The sequence below is a fragment of the Trachurus japonicus genome, chromosome 4 (assembly GCF_045865225.1).
Source record: "Trachurus japonicus isolate A0001 chromosome 4, Traja_1.0".
Lineage (NCBI taxonomy): Eukaryota > Metazoa > Chordata > Actinopteri > Carangiformes > Carangidae > Trachurus > Trachurus japonicus.
In genome coordinates, this window is record NC_140910.1 from 7,174,004 (window position 1) to 7,193,879 (window position 19,876).

The 19,876-nt window shown below is 42.1% G+C and overlaps 1 protein-coding gene across 2 annotated transcripts; it reads left to right on the forward strand.

The window, feature by feature from the left end:
* Window positions 1-4,717: 4,717 nt before the first annotated feature.
* Window positions 4,718-12,808, forward strand: amotl2a (angiomotin like 2a). Of its 2 annotated transcripts, none has more exons than XM_085773634.1 (11): window positions 4,718-5,186; window positions 5,962-6,776; window positions 6,929-7,082; window positions 7,691-7,835; window positions 7,945-8,037; window positions 9,311-9,606; window positions 9,713-9,909; window positions 10,003-10,104; window positions 10,211-10,371; window positions 10,697-10,867; window positions 10,983-12,808. In XM_085773634.1, the coding sequence occupies exons 2-11, from the start codon at window positions 6,052-6,054 to the stop codon at window positions 11,066-11,068; spliced, it is 2,130 nt and encodes a 709-aa protein (XP_085629760.1). In that variant the 5' UTR covers window positions 4,718-5,186; window positions 5,962-6,051; the 3' UTR covers window positions 11,069-12,808. The 2 variants fall into 2 exon arrangements, with proteins under 2 accessions (XP_085629760.1, XP_085629761.1); XM_085773635.1 differs by having other exon boundaries at window positions 4,933-5,186; window positions 6,932-7,082.
* The last annotated feature ends 7,068 nt before the right edge of the window (window positions 12,809-19,876 follow it).

Sequence of the window (19,876 nt, forward strand, 5' to 3'; positions counted from 1 at the left end):
GAAAGGTCTAACGTTATGTTTGTGATAGAGCTGATGTATGCTAACATGGTGACCAGCATAATGTAAAATTCACCTTTTGAGTCTTTACTTAGATGTTTGACCCTGTTTTATTCAGAAGACATGTAGCTCAGAGATAAACGGTAAAAACACTGAGGTTATATTGCTGATATTTGCTATTCTGTCTTGGTCAAACATGTAATGCTAATGCAAAGCATCGTGTCACACTTATTCAGCTTTTTGCTCATTTGAATGGAAAAGTGTAGAAGTTAATATGCCAACACAAGCACATGTTATAGTTTTGTCCAGACAACATAATTATTTTTTAAGGTGTCAGGCTTTATAGAGGTGGTAATGTAGTAAATATGGAGCTGCAGCCAAATAACTGAACACAAAGACCGGAAATGGGAGCCTGCATTATAAAAAAAAAAAAAAAAACTGCACATGACGGTAAGTGCACTTTGTCCTGCCAATAAAGGTTTGAAGGACCGTCCACTAAGCTGATGTCCTCTCAGTCAATGGAAGCAGGTTCTCATTTTAACTCATTCAGTTTTCCTGTCATGTACTGTAAGTTGAACATTTTTCAAAGCCCACATATAAAAGCCTTGAATGTGTCTAACATCTTGGGAGTTTTTGTTTGTTTGGGGATTAAATCAGATGAAACAATAATGCATAGAAAAGTGAGATTTGATTTCAAGTGGTCACTTGCATATTTGGAGACATTGTTTACGTAATATCAGGTGTGAACTGTCGCACTCACTGACTTGTGATTGTATTTCCCAAGATGCATATTAATATTGGATGTAAACAGAGTGCTGAAAGCAAATCAAACCTGGCCGAAACTTGGACCCCATGCTTGTTTTCTGCAGCACTTTTACAGACCAAATTTGACCCATAGATAGCAGCACTGTAAGATGTCACTGCTTCATCTTGACTATTGTCAGTGATGGAGGATAACAGCTGGACTCTAGGTTTGTGTTTTGAAACATATCTCTTTTTGCCTTCTTTCAATACAAAATCATAAATAAATAGCCTTTTTGAAATTATGTTGGACCTTTAGCTTCAGTTCGTCTGGACAGAACTTTGGAAACTATGATATAGACACCAACAGTTGCTCCCTGTTTGGGTCTAATCTGCATTGACGACCAGCGGTAAAAGTAACATGGGCGTTGCTGACCTTGTTGTCTTTGCTGCAGCTGTTGTTCAGTCAAATTCTGCATTTATCACAGCACCTTCATACATCTCTGATTTTTTAGATCTTATCAGCCACAAAAAGCCTCAGATCCTCCACAGTGCCAAAAGCATGTGCCCAAGGCAAAGTGAGGAAGCTGCTTTTATCAACTATAGCCAGACTGTGTAATGATCATGTTAATTAATCAGACCTTGACCTCTGTGGACATTTAAGACAAGAACTTAAAACACACCTCTACTGGAAGGCTTTTTTAAAAGATATTTTTTGGGCATTTTTACCTTTTGATAGGATAGTGGAGAAAGACTGGGGGAATGACACGCAGTACATCTGGCGATCAGATTGAATTGGGCATTGCCAACATGGGCCATGCTCATAACTTGACCATCGAACACCCCAGGTAACCCATTTTTATATTGTGTTTAATCCCGTTAACCTTTATATTGAATTCTGTCTTCTGAACTTTCAATTCTTTTCATTTCTTTTCAATGTATTTTTATGTCTTTTGTTCAAGTGTAAAACACTTTGAGCTTCACTTTACTGTATGAAAAGTGATATACAAATAAAGTAATACACTGTACATGCTTAGTGTATGTGATGCACATGTGCCTTTTCAGGTGGAATAGTTTGGATGGAGATGTTTCTGATTTAGACTTTTAATGGTTGTCTTGTTGGAGTTTTTTCTTTGTTAATGAGGGGCCTTTGCTTCTGTTTAAGTGAAGATCCATTTCTCTATTCGTGTCTGTTTGCTTGTGTGTGGCACCATAAGTGACTCATCTCATGTTGTGTGTGATGTGGTCTGATTCACTCTCCTCAAGTCTTAAACTGCGTAATGTTTTAAAATCATGCTTTGCTGGAACAGCTGGTAATGACAAATATTTATGAGTTTGTTTTGGTTGGGATGAATACTCTTAACCAATGTCACACTGTTTCTCAGTAAACCAGGATCATTTTCCAGGGAACAGTCCTCAGCCACTCAGTCCAGTGTGGTTGACACTGAGTGACGTCATCAACCAAAGAATGATGCAAATGACTACTAACAATTTTTAGCACTGATTGCTGATGCTGACCCGTGTGACCTATGTCCTTATATTGATGTGATTGTATCTATAAGATGAATCTTGATATGTTGCCACCATACATGTTCATTATTTTTTATTAATACATGTAGGCCTATTTGTATGTAGCATGTATAAATATGAGCAAAGTTTTTTTTAAATAAACATTATATACATAATATTAATATTATTTATTTCTCAATGATTTCAAACATGTGGTCTCAGGTGTTTAGTGCCCAATGTCTATAACAGCAGTATATTGTACTCTGACAGGCTTTGGGATGGATAGATAGAAATATATTTACGTCATGTCTTGTCTAAAATACAACCACATACATAATGTACATGTTTGTAAGGACTACACTGTGTATGCAGTCTATCACAATGTTCACATTTCTAATGTTGTAGGTATAGTATATAATTTAACCATATTCTTTTTTTTTTTTTTACCTGTTTATATATTTAATAAATGGAAATCATACATGTATATCATATTTTAATGTAATTAATGCTATAACATAGTAGATTGACTATTATTAGTGAAGTTGAAGCGCCATCATTCAGACACTATGTTTACGTTTGTCGCATTTTACACAGTACAAAGAAATGTGAGTCACGCTGCTCTGCGAAACTGTCCTCTGCGACTGGACATGACTTAGCTCCACAGAAATGCTACATGACGTCCATTACACCAGAGAAAATGACATGTTTTCTCCTCTTTCCACTCTTTGTGCTGTGCTAAGCTGGGGACATCTGCTCCTTTTCCAATAATGAGTAGACATAAGAGCAGACGGCATTAGTTTGTCTGAGGCCAATGTTACAGTATCTTGTTTGTTTAGTTCAAGGTGTAAAAAGACAAATCAGCTGTTTATGAGGTCAAATAAATAACTCTCTGTTGTTATGCCTGAGCTTTTGTGTGGATTAAACAAACATGAAGCACTGTCTGGTTAGTGAACTTCACTGCTGGACAGATTTTTATTATCTAGCTATAGTTCCAAGATAGTAAGTGACAGATATGAATGTAAACTCTTCTCATCTGACTCATCTAGCAACAAGCTGCAGCATTCATGTACAATGTAAAGTGTAAACTGGTGTGGCAGCACAGCATGAGCTGTTATAAAGCAGTTACTTGTCTTGTTGACCCACACGACACATGAAATGGCAAAAGCTGTTGATTCTTATCAGTTGTTAAAGCAATCAGCATTCTTGAGTTACCGTTGGACTTCAACTGCCATGCAAATCAGCAGGTGGACATTTGCCTGTGAGTGTTTGAGATAAAGTCACCTGCAGTTTGTCTATGGACTGACTGCACCGCCACAACAAGAGGGGGCTTGTTTACACCCAGCCTCCACGTCAGGATGATCCTTTTCATGCAAAAAAGGGCTGCACTCAATAACATTACTATCCAAATACTACAGCCCAACCCCCACCGCCAGCTGATCCCAGGTTCTTCATCTGCATGCGTGTGTGTGTGTGCATGTGTGTGTGTGAATGGAGCGTATAGCCGGTGCTAGTGGTGGAGGGGAGAACAGCAGATGGCAGGGCTGCCCCCGTCATGTCTGCTTTTTGGGGAGAACAATGCATCTCTCAGAGCTCTTATTAAAGGAGGGGAAGGGGATTTCAGTCCACGGACAGCTGGCAGGCATCGTGCCTCGCACCCGCCCCTCTCCCTCTGTGTCCACACACACAGACACACACTCTGCAATTAACTGGCACGGGCCACGGCTTAAATATTTACCAGGCGCATGCAAACAAAGGACTGTTCAAGAAATAATGATTAATCCATGTCTCAATTATATCACAGCACTTTTTTTTTCAGTGAGGTGGTTGTAGTGGGATCAAGGTTGTGTTGTGTTTCCATCATGTAAAGTTTGACAAATTCAGCTCATAGTGCAAGTTTCTAAATCATAAGGGTGATAATTTGAACTGCGATCCAAAAGGAAACTAATGATGATCAAGTTAGACATTTATCAAACAAAAATGCCAAAAAAAATTCCCATTTTTAGCCTCTCAAGTCTTAGATCTTCAGTATTTCTTTGTTTTACATCAGTGAAAATTTACTATCTTTGACTCATTGGAGCCCAGAACTACATCACATTGTGCTATAGATTCATTGTTTCTGACATTTTATGGACTAAACTTCAGCTTCAGTGAACTTTCTGGTGAATTAAAACACAGACAATCCCAGCCAAATGTCCACATCTCAAGATGATGAGTATTATAGTATGAGTATATACCGGTAGCATATATACTATATGAGTTTTCAGATCTCTCTCTTGAGATTTTAAGAAGCTAATTTTAGATTTTCCTCAATTTGCGTGGGTTCCTGTATGATTAAAAAGAAATCCACATAGCCCACAGAAAATCCTTGATATCATAATTTAAAATATTGTATCCAATAAAGTTTTATGAGTGTGAGTTTGAAGTGTTTTATTGAATTTTATGACCTTCTTATCTCCTCCATGCCAACAATAACACTTGTATGAAGACTTAAAATCCCTAAAACTACACCAACAACAATAACAACAGGCTCTTTTACATGACACAGGCAGCCAGCTGAGACAGAGCTGCTGCTGCTGCTGCTCTGAATCCATTTCTGCTCCCTCCCTCCACACCTCCCTCCCTCCTTCCCTCTCTCACTCCTCCTCCTCCTCCCTCTCTCCTCCTCCTCCCCTGTGCTCTGCTTTTGATCCCACAGGGACTTGGAGCCTTTACATTCCAGTCATTCCAGCCGCAGCGAACAATCGGCCCTCAGTTATTTATTGGTGCAGCTCGCAGCCTCGCTCCGCTCAGTCTGCTGCCGCTGCCCGTCCGTGCGCACACACACACCTACATGGAGCAGAGGAGCTCGACGAACTTGTGGACATTGTTGAATTGAGCGCAAAACACCGGGAGATTACACCGCCTGTTAAGCGCTCGGTGTGGGATGAGACTACCACTCGGTAAGTGTTACGGTTTGTTTTTCTAAGTTTATCTCTCGCTCCGGGGCCGGATTGAGTCTGGATAAAGCCTGATAACCAGACGTCTCATTTTGAGCATGGCGCAGCACTGACTGCTGCTGCTGCTGCTCGGTGAAATATATGCTTTTCCCACTTTGAGCTATTGTATTTATTTCATTTTTCTATTGTAGATCTATTGGATCTATTCTACCCGGTGATAGTCTAAAATCAAATGAAAGCCACTCACAAATACATTTGGAGTGGATTTTATCCCAATGACCTCTAAATCCTGTACCATTTCAGCGTATTAATTCATTACTAATCAGAGCATACTTTCATTATCTGTATTTCGATGTGTTTCCCGTATACATGTTGGGCAACATGATTCATGTCAGATTGAGAAATCGGCATGTTTGTTGTTGTGTGAGAGCGTGGGCAGACTCTGACGTTCATAGCAACGCTTCAGTATTACTCTGCTGTCTGAGTGGAGAAAGTTAGAGTTAACAGTGTTTGGGCCATAAAACTGAATTTGCGCTTATGTCACTGTCCGAGGGATTTCCAACTACAGCTCATGCACTCGCAGCTTAAGTCATGTTGCAACAGAAGAGCCTGGGAGTTATGATTGAGATGAATGCTGTTAGTGTTGACTACAGTCATTACATTACACATGAATGAGGTTTGGGAATCCTGACAGAAATGCTGAGTTGATTAGATGAAATGGATTTAAAAAATGTACATATTATGTTGGGTAACATCATGATTATTGTTTTTCTTTCAGATTTGTGATTTGTGAAGAGTCCAAACCCCCCCACAACCTCCAGGCTCTTTTGTGCTTTTATTCTTTTTCACATTTTTTGCTCTGACTGAAATGAGAACTGCTGAAGACTCCTCTGGAACGGTCCTGCACCGACTCATCCAGGAGCAGCTCCGCTACGGGAACCTGACAGACACTCGCACGCTGCTGGCCATCCAGCAGCAGGCCTTGCGTGGAGGCAGCAGCGGCGGCGGGGGCACTGGTAGCCCCCGCTCCTCTCTGGAGAGCCTGACTCAGGAGGAGACCCAGTACATCCAGATGTCAACACGGCAGGAGCCTCAGGGCCAGGAGCACCATGGGGACTGCCTGCGCTCCGAGAGCCCCATGTGCCACCTGTACCAGCTCCACGGTGAAGAGCTGCCCACTTACGAGGAGGCCAAGGCCCACTCCCAGTACCTGATCTCTCAGAAGGGGCAGATGGAGCAGGAGAGCCCCAGCATGGACATAATGGGGAGCCACGGTGAGGGACAGTGGGATCTTAAGAGGGAGCATGCTCGCTCTCTCAGTGAGAGGCTCATGCAGCTTTCTCTGGAGAGGAATGGACCTAGTAGAGACAGTTTGGCTACAAGCTTCTCACACAGCTATCCACAGCTGTATAATAATAATAATAATGCCTCAAATGCTGTGGCGCCCGGGGCTCAGCAGTGTGAAAACCAGCGTGGGCCGCCACCGGACTATCCTCTCTGTACCAGACTCCCTGGATATATGCTCAGTCTGTCACAGGAGCATGGACAGTACTACAGAGAGCCTCCTCCCCCCTTCCACTCACAGCATCACAGGTAAGAAAAAAAAACAGCAGATGCAGAATACAGTGGAGTTGTGATTCAGATCAAATACAATTTCCAGTCAATCATTCATTTCATCATTTCGTATTTCCAAGACACTGCGGTTGTCATCAGAGTTGTAATGAGTCACCTGTCTCTCTTCTCAGCAGGTATGTGTCTGCTCAGTCCCAGATGGCTCACAACAGCATCGCTACAGCCTCCAGCAATAACTCAGCTCAGACGGACGTGTTGATGCGGGAGAACGAGCGTCTCCGGAAGGAGCTGGAGGTTTATGCCGAGAAGGCCGCCAGGCTGCAGAAGGTGAGGGAGGACGGCGGTGCGATAAATGGAGCTGTTGGCTCATAGAGGGAGTGGAAACTGTAAAACATCAGTTATCCTGCCAGGGCATGTCAGGCTGATGAGCTGTCTGGCATTTAAGAAATATGCAGGGAAGAGCGATCCCAGTGACCGGAGCGCTTCACTGAGATGTGACACAGACACATCTGCTGCTAGATTCTTTTTTTTTTGTTTAACATTAATGATTTCATGCATTTTTCTCTTTGTTGCCTTTCAATGATTTGCTTTGTCAGTTTGGAATTGAGAGTTTTCACACTCCTCTAGCCTGCAGAATTCCTACAATACATCCTCTCCCCTTTGTCTTTCAACCATGCTGGCATATTGCCATGAAAGCAGATAAATGCCTTGACACCTGGACCCCCACATGTGTTCACTGAGGAATGCTGATTCCCACATTTCAGTTGCGCATAGTGTTAAGAAGCCATTTGCCTGTGGGCAGTAAAAAAAGAAAAGAGGGGGTCTTTGTGGAAATGACTAATTAGACTCATTGATATCAACACCTGCAGCATGAACCACTATGCAGACACTGAATGAATAGAGAGATTCATGTTCTGCTCATCTTTTCTTCTCAGCTGGAGCTGGAGATTCAGAGGATCTCTGAGGCTTATGAGACTCTGATGAAAGGCTCTGTCAAGCGGGAAAGTCTGGAGAAAACAATGAGGAATAAACTGGAGGCTGAGATCAAGAGGATGCACGACTTCAACAGAGACCTGAGAGGTACGTGTTCATTCATCTGATGGACTGAAACGGTCTGGCTGTTAAATGTCGCTCTGTGTATGTGTGTGTGTCTCTAACGGTGGTGTTTTGTTTGTTCACCTCTGTACAGAACAACTTGACACGGCTAACAAACAGCGAGTGGCCAAGGAGGCTGAGTGTTCAGACCAGAGGCAGCACGTCTTTGTGAAGCTGCTGGAGCAGAGTAAGTTCATAGAGAAACTGTCCTCTAACAGCTCAGGGTCATGACGGAGGAGAGAAGGAAGACTGCAGGCCCCTTTTCTTTATCTGATCTGACAAATCACGCTGCCCTGTGAAGCACTTAACAATAGCAGGAACATAGTTGAGCAGGGATTGGTTTCCTCTTTCAGTGATGTGGCGTGTTATAAAAGCCCCCGGCCCCACATAGCTCTATCTCTAATGGTAAGAGTGACTCTTGGCACTTTGACCACAGACATTTTTCATAGCTGCAGTAAATGTGGCCTGGATTCCAGGAATTTTTTTTTAGGTATTTCAGTCCGTTCCAGCATTAGAAATGCCCCCCCCCCCCACCTCACCCCCCTCCCTCTTACCCCCCAACCCCCCCTTTTCTCAGTTTTGCATCACTGCCGACTTCCCTCCTCAAGGGGAACTAATAAGTCTAGGACTCCAGGGCGTCTAGGCCCAACTCAACATGACCTCTGACTGGCTCACTCTCCTTCTTTGGGCATTTTTTTAACCTAATGGTTTTTCATCATCATTGGTTACTTCTGTATATTTCTCTCTTAAACCTAAATAACCTTTCTTTTTACCTACATTTCAGAAAATTTGAAATTAGTTGTTTTTTTCCGAGTTACAAAATCAACTATACCTCTTTGGGCATTTTAAACAGCCAATTTGTGTTCCCTGGAAACAGTTATCATGGCACAACCATGGTAACATACAATAGTGGGATGTGTATTTTACTTTTTTTTTGTTAGAAGGACCACTTGAATTATATTTTGAGCTGCTTGTTTACTTCACGTCCTTAGAAGCATTCCAGAGCTTTTCCCAGTACAAAGCTATGCCTGTGTGCGTAAGTGGATAAGAGGAAGTCTGCATTCCCTTCACAGGCATGCACTCATGTTGTGTAATCACTCCCCATTTTAAAGTGACACAACGGATGAACTGTCTTTACTCTCTAACAGTTTTATGTAAATCTGAGCTGGTTTTTAATGGATAAGTGGAAGTAGTTGGTTTTGATTCACTGTAACAGTAGGCTCTGATTTATTTTCACTTAAGAGGACAAACTATGAAATGGTTTTGTCGTTGAACCACATGCCTCAATAGCAGCATGTAAATGTCCCTTGTTGGGTCACATTCCATTTAAAGTGTAATTCCCAGAATGGCTGCGTATATACAGAGCGGTGTGGCCGTGTTTAGCTTCCTTTGACCTAGGACCTCTAACCCCCGGGATCGTGTCACTGACGTGTATTTTTCCTCTTGTCTGTGTCTTATAGATGAGGAGCAGCAGCGGGAGCGGGATCGTCTGGAGAGGCAGATTCAGCATCTGCGCGTCTCCGGGGAGGAGTGCCAGCGGAGGAAGGAGCTGCTGGAGCAGGGTCTGGCCTCCACGCAGGCCCGCAACCGGCAGCTGGAGGAAGAACTGCAGAGGAAGAGAGCGTACGTGGAGAAAGTGGAGCGGCTTCAGAGCTCGCTGGCTCAGCTCCAGGCCGCCTGCGAGAAGAGGGAAGCGCTGGAGCTGCGGCTCCGTACGCGACTGGAACAGGAACTGAAGAGCCTCAGGGCGCAGCAGGTGAGGTTTCACACCAACAAGTGTTTCCTCTTTGTCCGTGCAGCTTATACTTGTTTGTTATGTTAAGTCTAATATTAACCCCTCCATCGTGTCTTTTTTATCTCAGTCTCAGAACCTTGCAGCTGACCCCACAGCGACAGGACCCAGCTCTTCCACGTTGCAGTTGCAGCAGCAGCTGAGGGAGAAGGAGGAGCGTGTTCTGGCTCTGGAGGCAGACATCACCAAGTGGGAGCAGAAGTACCTGGAGGAGAGCACCATGAGGCAGTTTGCTATGGATGCAGCTGCCACTGCTGCAGCACAGAGGTATGAAGAAACGCACAAACGCACTGGTTCAGTAAAAATACTGTGAACTTAACGGATCAAGATTTTTAACCGTCGTGTGTTGTTTTTTTTCAGAGACACAACCATCATCAATCACTCACCCCGACACTCACCGAACAGCAGCTTTAATGAAGACCTGCCTTTGTCCGGTCACAGATATCAGGAGATGGAGAACAGGTACACATCTCCTCACATCCTTGTGAAGCTCTTCCTGAACCAACAGTGTACAGTATGTCTTATTGTGTAGAGGTTTGTGAGCTCATCATGTTTTCCGTGTGTTTAGAATCCGAGCACTTCACGCTCAGCTCCTGGAGAAGGACGCCGTGGTGAAAGTGCTCGAGCAGCGCTCCAGATGGGAGCAGGGCAGGCTGGACAGACAGGGGCTTCGACTGGCGAGGTCTGCCCCCTCCATCAACACGGTGGCCAGCAACACGGAGAGCAAAGGTGGGTTTTTTTGTCCTAACACTTCACGCTCCACTCGGGAATTTTTGAATCTTTTAACGTCATGTGCTATCAAGCGACAACTGGCAGACTGGTCTGTGTCGCCAGACAGAATGTGCACTTCCTAAAAAAAAAGCAGGGAGCAGTTAGTCAACCGTTTGGTGTCCCTCAAATAGGCAAGATGTTTTTAAAGTGGAATGCATATCGTCTCTCACTCAAGAATAGCCCCATCCAGAATAGTCATGGGAAGAACTCAGCAGGGCAGATGTGTAAATGTGGATGTAAGCGGGTAATTAAGTGGCCTCCTTTCTTTGTCTGCGCTTTACAGGAAAGAGCCTCTCAGATGACCTGACAGGTGCTCTGCAACCCCGCCCCCGTGTGGCCCCCAGGGGCCCCAGCAGAGACTCCAGCACCCAAAGTGACGAGGCCCCGCAGGAGCCCGAGCTCCCAGCAGAGCCCAGCAAGCTAAAGACTGAGGCCGTCTCAGCAGCGACCACTGGTGGGTTCAATGTCCAGACTCGGCCCATGCTTTGTTGTTTAAGTGGAACAAGGTCATGTTCCACCACTGCAGTCAAAGTTGTTTTTCTAATCTGCTAATTTTATCCTCACCGTAGACACCTCGGAGGAGCCCAAGGCACCGCTTAAGACGTCCAAGAGCATCAACGGCTCAGACGCAGAGGTGGTAGAAATCCTCATCTGAGAGATCGCTGAAGCTCAAATAACTCAACGGTGACAGCCAAACCATGACGGACACTTTTGGCCAAGGTGTTAACGGCTTTCCTCCCTGTCTGACTACTATAGAGAAAAAGCGGAGTCCAGAATGTGACACAGTGGTGAGAGGAGAGCTGAGCTTTCCCTCCAACTGCTTCTGCACAATTCACAAACTCTGACGTTTTACATCACAAGTCAGAATCCTTCTAGGTACCTGGACAGTATTCTGCATTGTGATAGGAACTGGGCTGCTGATTGTGCATATACATAGGTTGTGCATGTTATTTGTTTTTTTTAGTTATGTATTGTATTTATATTTGTAAATGCTGCTCATATTGTGATATTTCTGTTTGAGATGTGAGAAGGACATGGTTCACTTTTTAATATATATACAAATGACTCACTTTCTGGATCACGTGTGCAGCCTGCCAACATTTTGTTTCCAGTAGCATGCCTTTTTACCATGGGAATATTTATAAAACGACTCATTATAGGCATCCTCTATGTTTTCAGGCCGTGTTTGGGGATTATTCTGTTCAGCAGAACCACTTAAACCCCTAAATTAACAGTCGCTCCTCTCTTTAAAATACACTCGGGGGCCCCGCTCAGCAGAGGCTTTTGAAACTTCCTTTGAATGTGGAGCACGCTCATTTCTCTCTTTAAAAAGCCTGCGAGGATTGACAGTGTTTCATGGGCGTCTAATTTTCCAGATCCCGGGTTAATGTTTGGGGCCTCAGATGGCGACTGCCCAACATTTCGCTCCCTTTGGCTGACACGCTGAAGCTAATCTTCTCACATTCCTCGCTGAGGGAATGCTCCCGTTAAAGAAAAAGGCTATCTAAAGTCTGACCCCTCACCCTTGTTAAAATGGCATGCATTCTCCACATGATTCATTCTCTGGGGCTGGTTATTTCTTCTGAGCCGTGGTAGCTGGTTCTACCAGAAGCATAGAAATGGTCAACTATAATTGGCCTGCATTTGCTACTCTATTTTTTTTTGTCCCCATCACTGTGTTATATTCAGCCGTGTTTTCTCCATTGCTCACATTTCTGAGTCGACTACATCCTTAACGTGGCGTCTTCTATTTATTTCTCCCTGCATGGTGTAAGATCACTGAGCACCGCTGAATGTCGACTGTTCTGTAGCGAACTGGAATGTGCCACAGTTCAGATATTTTCTGCTCTTCGTTGGGGAATATTGTTCAAATTCATCGTCCAGTTGTGAAGTTAAGTTTGTACCGATGTCAGCTGTTGATGTCACAAACTCCAGCTCCATCACTTACAACATCACAATCAGTATGTAGAGTTTTTTTTTTTTAAAGTCCTACAAACAGTCTGTGAAATCTCCCATTGAGCTGATATTTCCCTTCAAGCTTCATATTTCCTGTCACAGTGCATTTGCTGGTCAGTGCAATGTGTCAGTTTGAATTAAAGCCCTTCACTTTTTTCTTTTGAATGTGTTTACATGAATGGCTATTTTGAAGTGAGAGAACTTAATATATTTTGTAGTTGTGTTATTCATTTATATACTGTATTTGTTTTGTTTCCTGGTGCCAAAGATGTACTCTTAAGTTATAACCGATGACAAATGACAGGTTCTGTTAAGGTGCCTTGCTTCAGCTGGTTGACCCATTATGATGTTGCTGTGAACTTTTGTAAAGGAAACATTTGTATGTATGCCTTAACATTTCACAATAATAGATTAAAATTCTTAATATATGTCTGATAAACAGCTTTCTGTTTTCATTTGTTCACGATTATACTTTATATGCATTGGATTGATTAGAAAAACCACAGGTACTGAACATCTGAAGAGATAGAGAAGGTAAAGTTTGTCCAAGAACTATACTGCTAGTTTATTCAACATAACTATTCAACTATGTCTCAATCAATAAGAGACACGATGTTTCACAGTAGGTCATTTACAAATTCATGCCCTCCAAAAGGATCAGAGACCTTTGGTGTTTTAGCACTCTCGTTTAGATCTATCAACTTATTTCAAAGCGACACTTTTTCAAATGAACAATGAGAAAGAAAGAAATGGATATATGCACAGAGTTGAGCGTGATTGCTGGTTTTGTTTGTCAAATGAACAATGGGTAAAATAACACCAGCCCATTTTACACAGAGACAGAGACAACAACCAGATGATTAATGTTATTTTTCTAACAAACACTGTGAGCAGACCTGTCACTGAGCATGGTGATCATATGGTGTTGGGATGTAAAAGTGAGCCACAGCTCTGAAATAGGTTTTAAAAACACACAATCATCAATCAAAGCATCTTTTACAGATGCTCCAACAGCGGTCTGACTGTATCTGTATCTGTGTGACAGAAGTCGACGCCTTGTTGTTATTTTGATGTAAAAAAAGAATGTAAGTGATGTGAAAGGGGACCAATGAGGTGATTAACCCCACTAATTACAACTAGACTGCATGGATCCCTTTCATTTCATTTCAGCTCACCTTTTCATTTATTCACAGTCCACATTGATGCTGTTTGGATTCACTCTCACTGCTGAGCTGAGCCCGTGCACACAGCTGTGCTCCTCCATCCAAGTCCATTGTTACCTGTCCAACACAAAAAAGACAGACAAGGTTAGCGACTAACTGGTGAACATTTGCCAGTTTAAGATTACATGGGTAAGGTGTGCAATTGTGTGCAGTTGTCCACATTTTGAATCATGTTTTTTTCTCTTATCATAAGTTGTAGCATATCCACAGTTTGTCAAACTTTTGTTTGTTTGTCACTGCCAAATTCAGAGATGTTTCTAAAATGTTTGTGTTTCTTTCCTTCATTGAGCATGGAGGCTGAGGTCCGTGTGCGAATTCATGGTCGAGCTGATGAATTCCACCAGCTGACCCATTTCTTTAAATAGGGGAAAATGAAGCAACATTTCCATAGAAACTCAACAGACTGCTCCTGAAGTAAAAGTCACCTCACTGGTTTATATCTATATGCTCTGTATGTTTTGTTGTGTTGCCAAAATATGACTAATGTTCTCCACTGAACGACATACGCCACCTTGAAGCTACAAACCTCCAACTGTTTCTAACACAGATGTGACTCTTCAAAACAGATTTAATACCAGAGTTGAATAACATCCACAGCTATAAGTCACAGTATAAATCCTTCTGGCTGAGTATAATGCAGGTAGAAGTTCTGTCAATTTTTTACATGAGTTAAAGTACTGGAGTAGGTACCTCAATTTCAAAAAATACTTATGTACAAAAGTACATCTTTATAGTTGTATTGCTCCACAGTATATTTACAGAAGCTACTGTAACAACCTACTACAGTAGATACACTAACTTCAGAACCTCTAGAAGAAAAAAGCTTGTACGACATGATACAAAGACTGTAGAAATAACCAATGAATCAACCACAGACTGATGTTCCAGGAAGTGATGCACTCTGGTTGTGGTGACCACAGCAAACATTTAATAGTTAGGGAATCTTTCTTTATTTCTCATCCACCTTGACCATGGTGTCAAGATGAGACAAGCACAGCATGACTGGCAGACAGTGTAGTGAGATGTTTGTGTACTTCATAGTGTGGTCAAAAGTACAGTATTTGTCTTTAAGTGTGGTAAAATCAAGTAAATGTTTCCAAAAAACAATACTTAAGTATACTCAGTTTATAAAGTGTGTTGATACTGTTTCAAATCATCCTTATTCACATCCAGCTGTGGTACAAGTGAATGATAAACACTACAGCAAATGAGCTGCACTCAAGTAAGTGAAACACTTCCTGGTTGATAACTGGAAGTGATTTGATAATATGATTCAAGTGTGAAAATACTATCTCTGTGGAAGCCATTATCCTTCCTCTATGCCTCCAATTCTTCATGGGTTTTACAATGAACAATGTCTTCATGACTCGTATCCTCACCTGATGGATACAGTGCAACCCTGATAATCAATTTTTCATTATTATTCAAGAGTCTCATGACAGATAAACAATCAATAATGCTATGCTGTAAGCTGTTATTTATGTCCTATACACTTCATTTTACTTGGAATTTCAGCTGAACCTTATCATCATCATCATTGTCATCATTAGATGATTTTGTTTCACATGACGTAAAAAGAAAAACCTGCGTGAGTTTTCAGACTATGGTTAGATTGTATGAACCTAGAACAGGGCAGATCACATAGATTGCAAATGGAGATGTCAACCATGATAATGTTATGTCTGAATTATCCCTGTATGAGTTGAATGTCAAATTCTATCCTGCCAACTGCATTGCTTTTGAGGAAGTTTACTTTTTAGGTGTGTATCCTCTCTGGTAAGTTTCCATCCAGCTTTTACGTGCAAAAAAAATTCTTCTGCACACTTTGACTTTTAATGTAAATATTTTTTCCTTCCTCGGTCCCCCCGGTGAGCGGCGGATGGCATTCCATAGATGCCACACATTTTCCTCCTGCTGCCTTTACTTGTTGTAGCGGAGTGCCACTTTTCTCAGCTCAGAAAGGCTGCAACAGTAAATCTCCATGCCTTTTTCAGCTGGGAGCCATGGAGCACACCGGGGCCAGTGATTTGTGTTTACACAGATCATTTCAAATATTTCATCCAGCTTCTATTGACAGTACTTAGAAGAAAAGAGCCTCCACCTCACCATGAGTGGTGTTAAGTGGTTCTGAAGGTGAAAGGTTATGATTATGTGACTCCAGGCAGAACAACTTTGCAGAGGGAGAGTCATTCCCAGGAACGCTCAAGTGTCCTAAAGTCGTCATCATCCAGGGGGGATGAAAAAAAAAGTATGTGTGTGCATTCCACACACATCTGGAGTCTTGTAAGAATTACTGTGATTGTTGTCAGGATTGTTGCATTTATTACCATGATTTCACCACTTTGACTCCCAGTAACTGTGAATGGTTCTCACGTAACCAAACCATCAGTCATAGCGGATCAAGAACAGATGTCAACGAAGCAAGCTCGCTCCGATATAATGAGGTTTTGTTGTTTGTTTGACATGGTCAATAAACTGTGGGTTCAAGGAATAATGCGCATTCTTCACATTCTGTCTTTACATTTGTGCCAGTTTATGCTACTTCAGTTCATCTCGCCTCAACGGTTATCGCACTTTTAAAGTCATGCACTATTTCTATCCTAATGTAAGTAAATCAATGTGTCTGGCAGCTATAGAGGGGACAATTGGTAACAAATCATCTGTCCCCTTTTGGAGGCTTTTGAGCATATTTTGCTGTAAAAAGCCTGTGTGAAATACTTGGAAAAATAACAGTGGAGCTCTGTGTTTTGCCTTAATTTCCATGGAGATTCCAAAACTTCCTGTCTACAGCAGTCATGGAATGTGCCCCCACCCCCCTTAACTTTTCCACATAAATCAGGGCACCGTCCTCTAATTTTAGTGTTGTTACTGAGATGAAGTGAACCTCTCAGATAGCAGGCCATTTGCCGCAGATTTCTGACTCTGTGTCACTTGCAGCACCGCGTGGCCGGTCAAAAAAAAAAGCCACAAAAGCATGAAGGTGTTTTTGCTTTAGGTGTTAACTGTGGCCGCTACACCTGTTCTCCTCCTCTGACATCACTCACTGCTGCTCCTTTGTCACGATTCACAGAAAAATGCTTTTGGAAATGACTTCTGTCATAGTGTCAAATGTGATAATAAAGGGGGCACATATCAATATATCCATATTAACAATGGACCAACAAAGCTATGTGGTATTACAGCCCTTATGGTTCTCACTCTTGTTGGTGCTGTTTGCAGCTGCAGCAGGCCACTGTTTTCAGCTACCTGCTTTTGCACAAGGACAGAGTCAGTCAAAAATTGGTGGACATGTGAATATTTAATCATTATTATGAGTTGGTAAAAACACTTTTACACAGCTTGGAAGGTTTGATTTAAAAGCTTTTTCACCTAGAACCTTTTTTGACCTAGAACCAATGCACTCAAAAGGTCAGTTATGTAGTTCAACAGTCTCCCCCCACAGAGAGAAGCTTTGTTTCGTCATAATATTATGTTGCAATAGACTACTATTAAATTAGGCAATCATGTTAAGTTGAATTCAAGCATGTTAATGCATCTGCGTTGAACAACTTGGTACATTTATGCTTCAGGTTATCTCATGTATACTCTTCTATAATCATGTAACTATTTTATAATCATGTAAAAAAACAAAAACAAAACTATTATTCCTCTTGATCATGTTAACTCATTTACATTGTACTACTTAATATGCATTTCTATAATCATGTTAATATATTCAGGATCAATGATTTTATGTAATTCTTTGTATAAACGCTGTATTGTTGGAATAATTGTTTGATTTAATGTGGACCCCAGGAAGAATAGTCTTCATCTTTATGAAGACTAATGGGGATCCAAAAAATACAATAAACAATAAAATAATAATCTATAATAATAATGGATCACTTGACTATGTGAAACCCAAAAGGTGTGAGCTGAACACACACATTAGTAGCTCGGCACATCCTTTCAGCTCTGTTGAGGATTGTGTTGTCTTTCAGTTTACTGTTTTGGATTTAGCTGCTACATCTTGACAGCATCATTTTTCGCCTGCAGCAGGCAGCTGCTGTTACCAATGAAGAAACTCTAAATAAACAGTGACTGTCAGAGTCCTGGTCCCTCATGAAACATGCATGAGGCACCACGTTCACCGTGGCTGTTTGGCTGGCTGCAGTCTAGGTCTGCCTGTGGTTTCCAGTGAATCAACTGACCTGCAAAATCCAGAAAGACTGATTCACTGTGGGAAAAGAAATGAGGGATGAGTCAAAATGTTCTGTGTCTGAAGCAGCACAGAGAGATGCACTGTGACGGATGACCTCCCGGCTGAACGGACACAATGACACCTGGGTGAGTGGTAACGATTTGACACTAGAGCCAGGTGCGAGCTACTTACCTGTGAAAAGTCGTTTTAAAGTCTGCATTGTTAGTGAGTAATTAACAATGTAGACGAATGAGTAAGAGGCACATCAGCGTGTGAAATGACAGATGATTCAGACGAACAGAGGCTAAAGAATTCACCCTGAGCTGATGAGTTGAAGGGTGGAGAAATCAGAGAACCATAGGCAGTATGTTTTCCCTGAAAGTCCCCATGTCAGCAGACACATGTTAACACTTTGATGTCACACTAGTTTAGTCTCAGCTTGCAAGTTGCCTCATTCTGTGCTATTTACACCCACGTTGGACAACACTTCTCCCCATATCGTCTTACTTTTCAGTGAAAATAAACAATGTATCTCTGGAGCTGCACTTCACGCCGGCCCACATCATAACCAGCAATAATATCTAAAGAATGCCAGTCATGAGGGTTTCACAAGTTCCCAGTAAAAGCAGCATACCAACAGGTTTAAGGAAGTGTGTGAATGAATGATTGTGCAAAGCCGGGAGATTCAGTGCTCATGACTCAGAATGTTTTTTGTAATTAATACGGTATAAAATACATATTACAATCGTGATGAACTATATTCTGTGAGAGTGAGCAGTCAGTCTACACTCATGAGATAATCATGAATGGCTGCTGTTGATATTGTAGGGGCAGAACACAAATTTCCTCTCCTTCTTTTTGCTCAACATTTACATCTTCAGTGATTCACAATTTATGACACAAGCTTATACTGTGCAGAACCATAATGCACATGTCTCATTGTCTACAAGTTTACATTGTAGAAAGTAACAGTTGTGATCATTCTTTTTGGTGAAAATGTGAATTATTTTCCTCTTGCATTTCCCCCCTTTCTTTTGTCTTATGTTACGGAATAGCTGCAGGGAGTTGACTCCAGCTGTCCCTCTGTTAGGAGAGATGTTCCTGAGGGACATTGCTGTGACCAGAAGGTGTGAAGATAGACAGAGATAGAGTCACTTGAGTACCTGAAGAAAATTGTGGAGCTGAAGGCATCAGAAAAGTAGTGAATACAGTAGGGTGCAGAAGTCTGAGATCACTGTGCCATGTTGAGTTGGCCTCAGACTGTGTAATGTTGTACAGGCCATCAGAGATGTGAGATCACAGATGAAACTAATAACCACAACATATGCATGTGTTTCATTATTGCCGTCACAACCTTTCTCCATTGCTGTCTATGGTTGTTACAGTGGCAGGTGAGGCAGGCAAAATAAAGCTAGTTATTTGCTGTTAAAATGTGAAAATTGGCTCAGATGTTTTACTTTATCGTTAAAAGCCAACCTTTATGTTGATATACAGAATATTAAAGCCCCAGTATGTCATTTATTTGGCTTTTTATTAGCAAAAATCAAATATTGCTTTCATAAATACGTATTTCACTGAAGTCGAATCACACCCGCATACAAATGAAAGCTTTCTCATACGTTAGAATGAGTTGTTACAAGTCGTTACAAATACATAAGTGGGCGACGCACCGAACCGAGGCTGCAATGTTGCATCGCCATTTTTTACGTTCAGTGGCAGCGTGACCGTTGGTAACCACAGAAACTCACCGGAGCTGTCGGCTCGGGAAGAAAGTTTTCCAGGTAGCGCACCAATATTGCATTCAGATACAGTCAGGCAGACGGCCGTCAGCAAACTACTCTACGAGAGAAAGACGGTAAAACATGGGTCAGGTGAACAATACGACATCACCATGACAACATATTGTCACGCCTGTATTGTTTTGCCTCGTGCTGGCGGACCACTTGTTTAGACGCTTGTTTATCCGGTTACATGCAGCGTCTGTCTGACGTCTGCCCGATTTCATGTGAATGCAACATCAAGAATATGTTACGATATGCAACCGCTAGATGGGGGTAATTCCTACATATTATACCTTTAAAGGTAGTCAGTATGTTTGTCACTG

What these genes read in the sequence shown, in the direction of transcription:
- amotl2a (XM_085773634.1), top strand. Translation starts at nt 6,052, where the DNA reads ATGAGAACTGCTGAAGACTCCTCTGGAACGGTCCTGCACCGACTCATC. An exon ending in AGAGCCTCAGGGCGCAGCAG is followed by an intron (nt 9,607 to 9,712) that starts GTGAGGTTTCAC and finishes TTTTTATCTCAG; the next exon opens with TCTCAGAACCTTGCAGCTGA. An exon ending in GCCACTGCTGCAGCACAGAG is followed by an intron (nt 9,910 to 10,002) that starts GTATGAAGAAAC and finishes GTTTTTTTTCAG; the next exon opens with AGACACAACCATCATCAATC.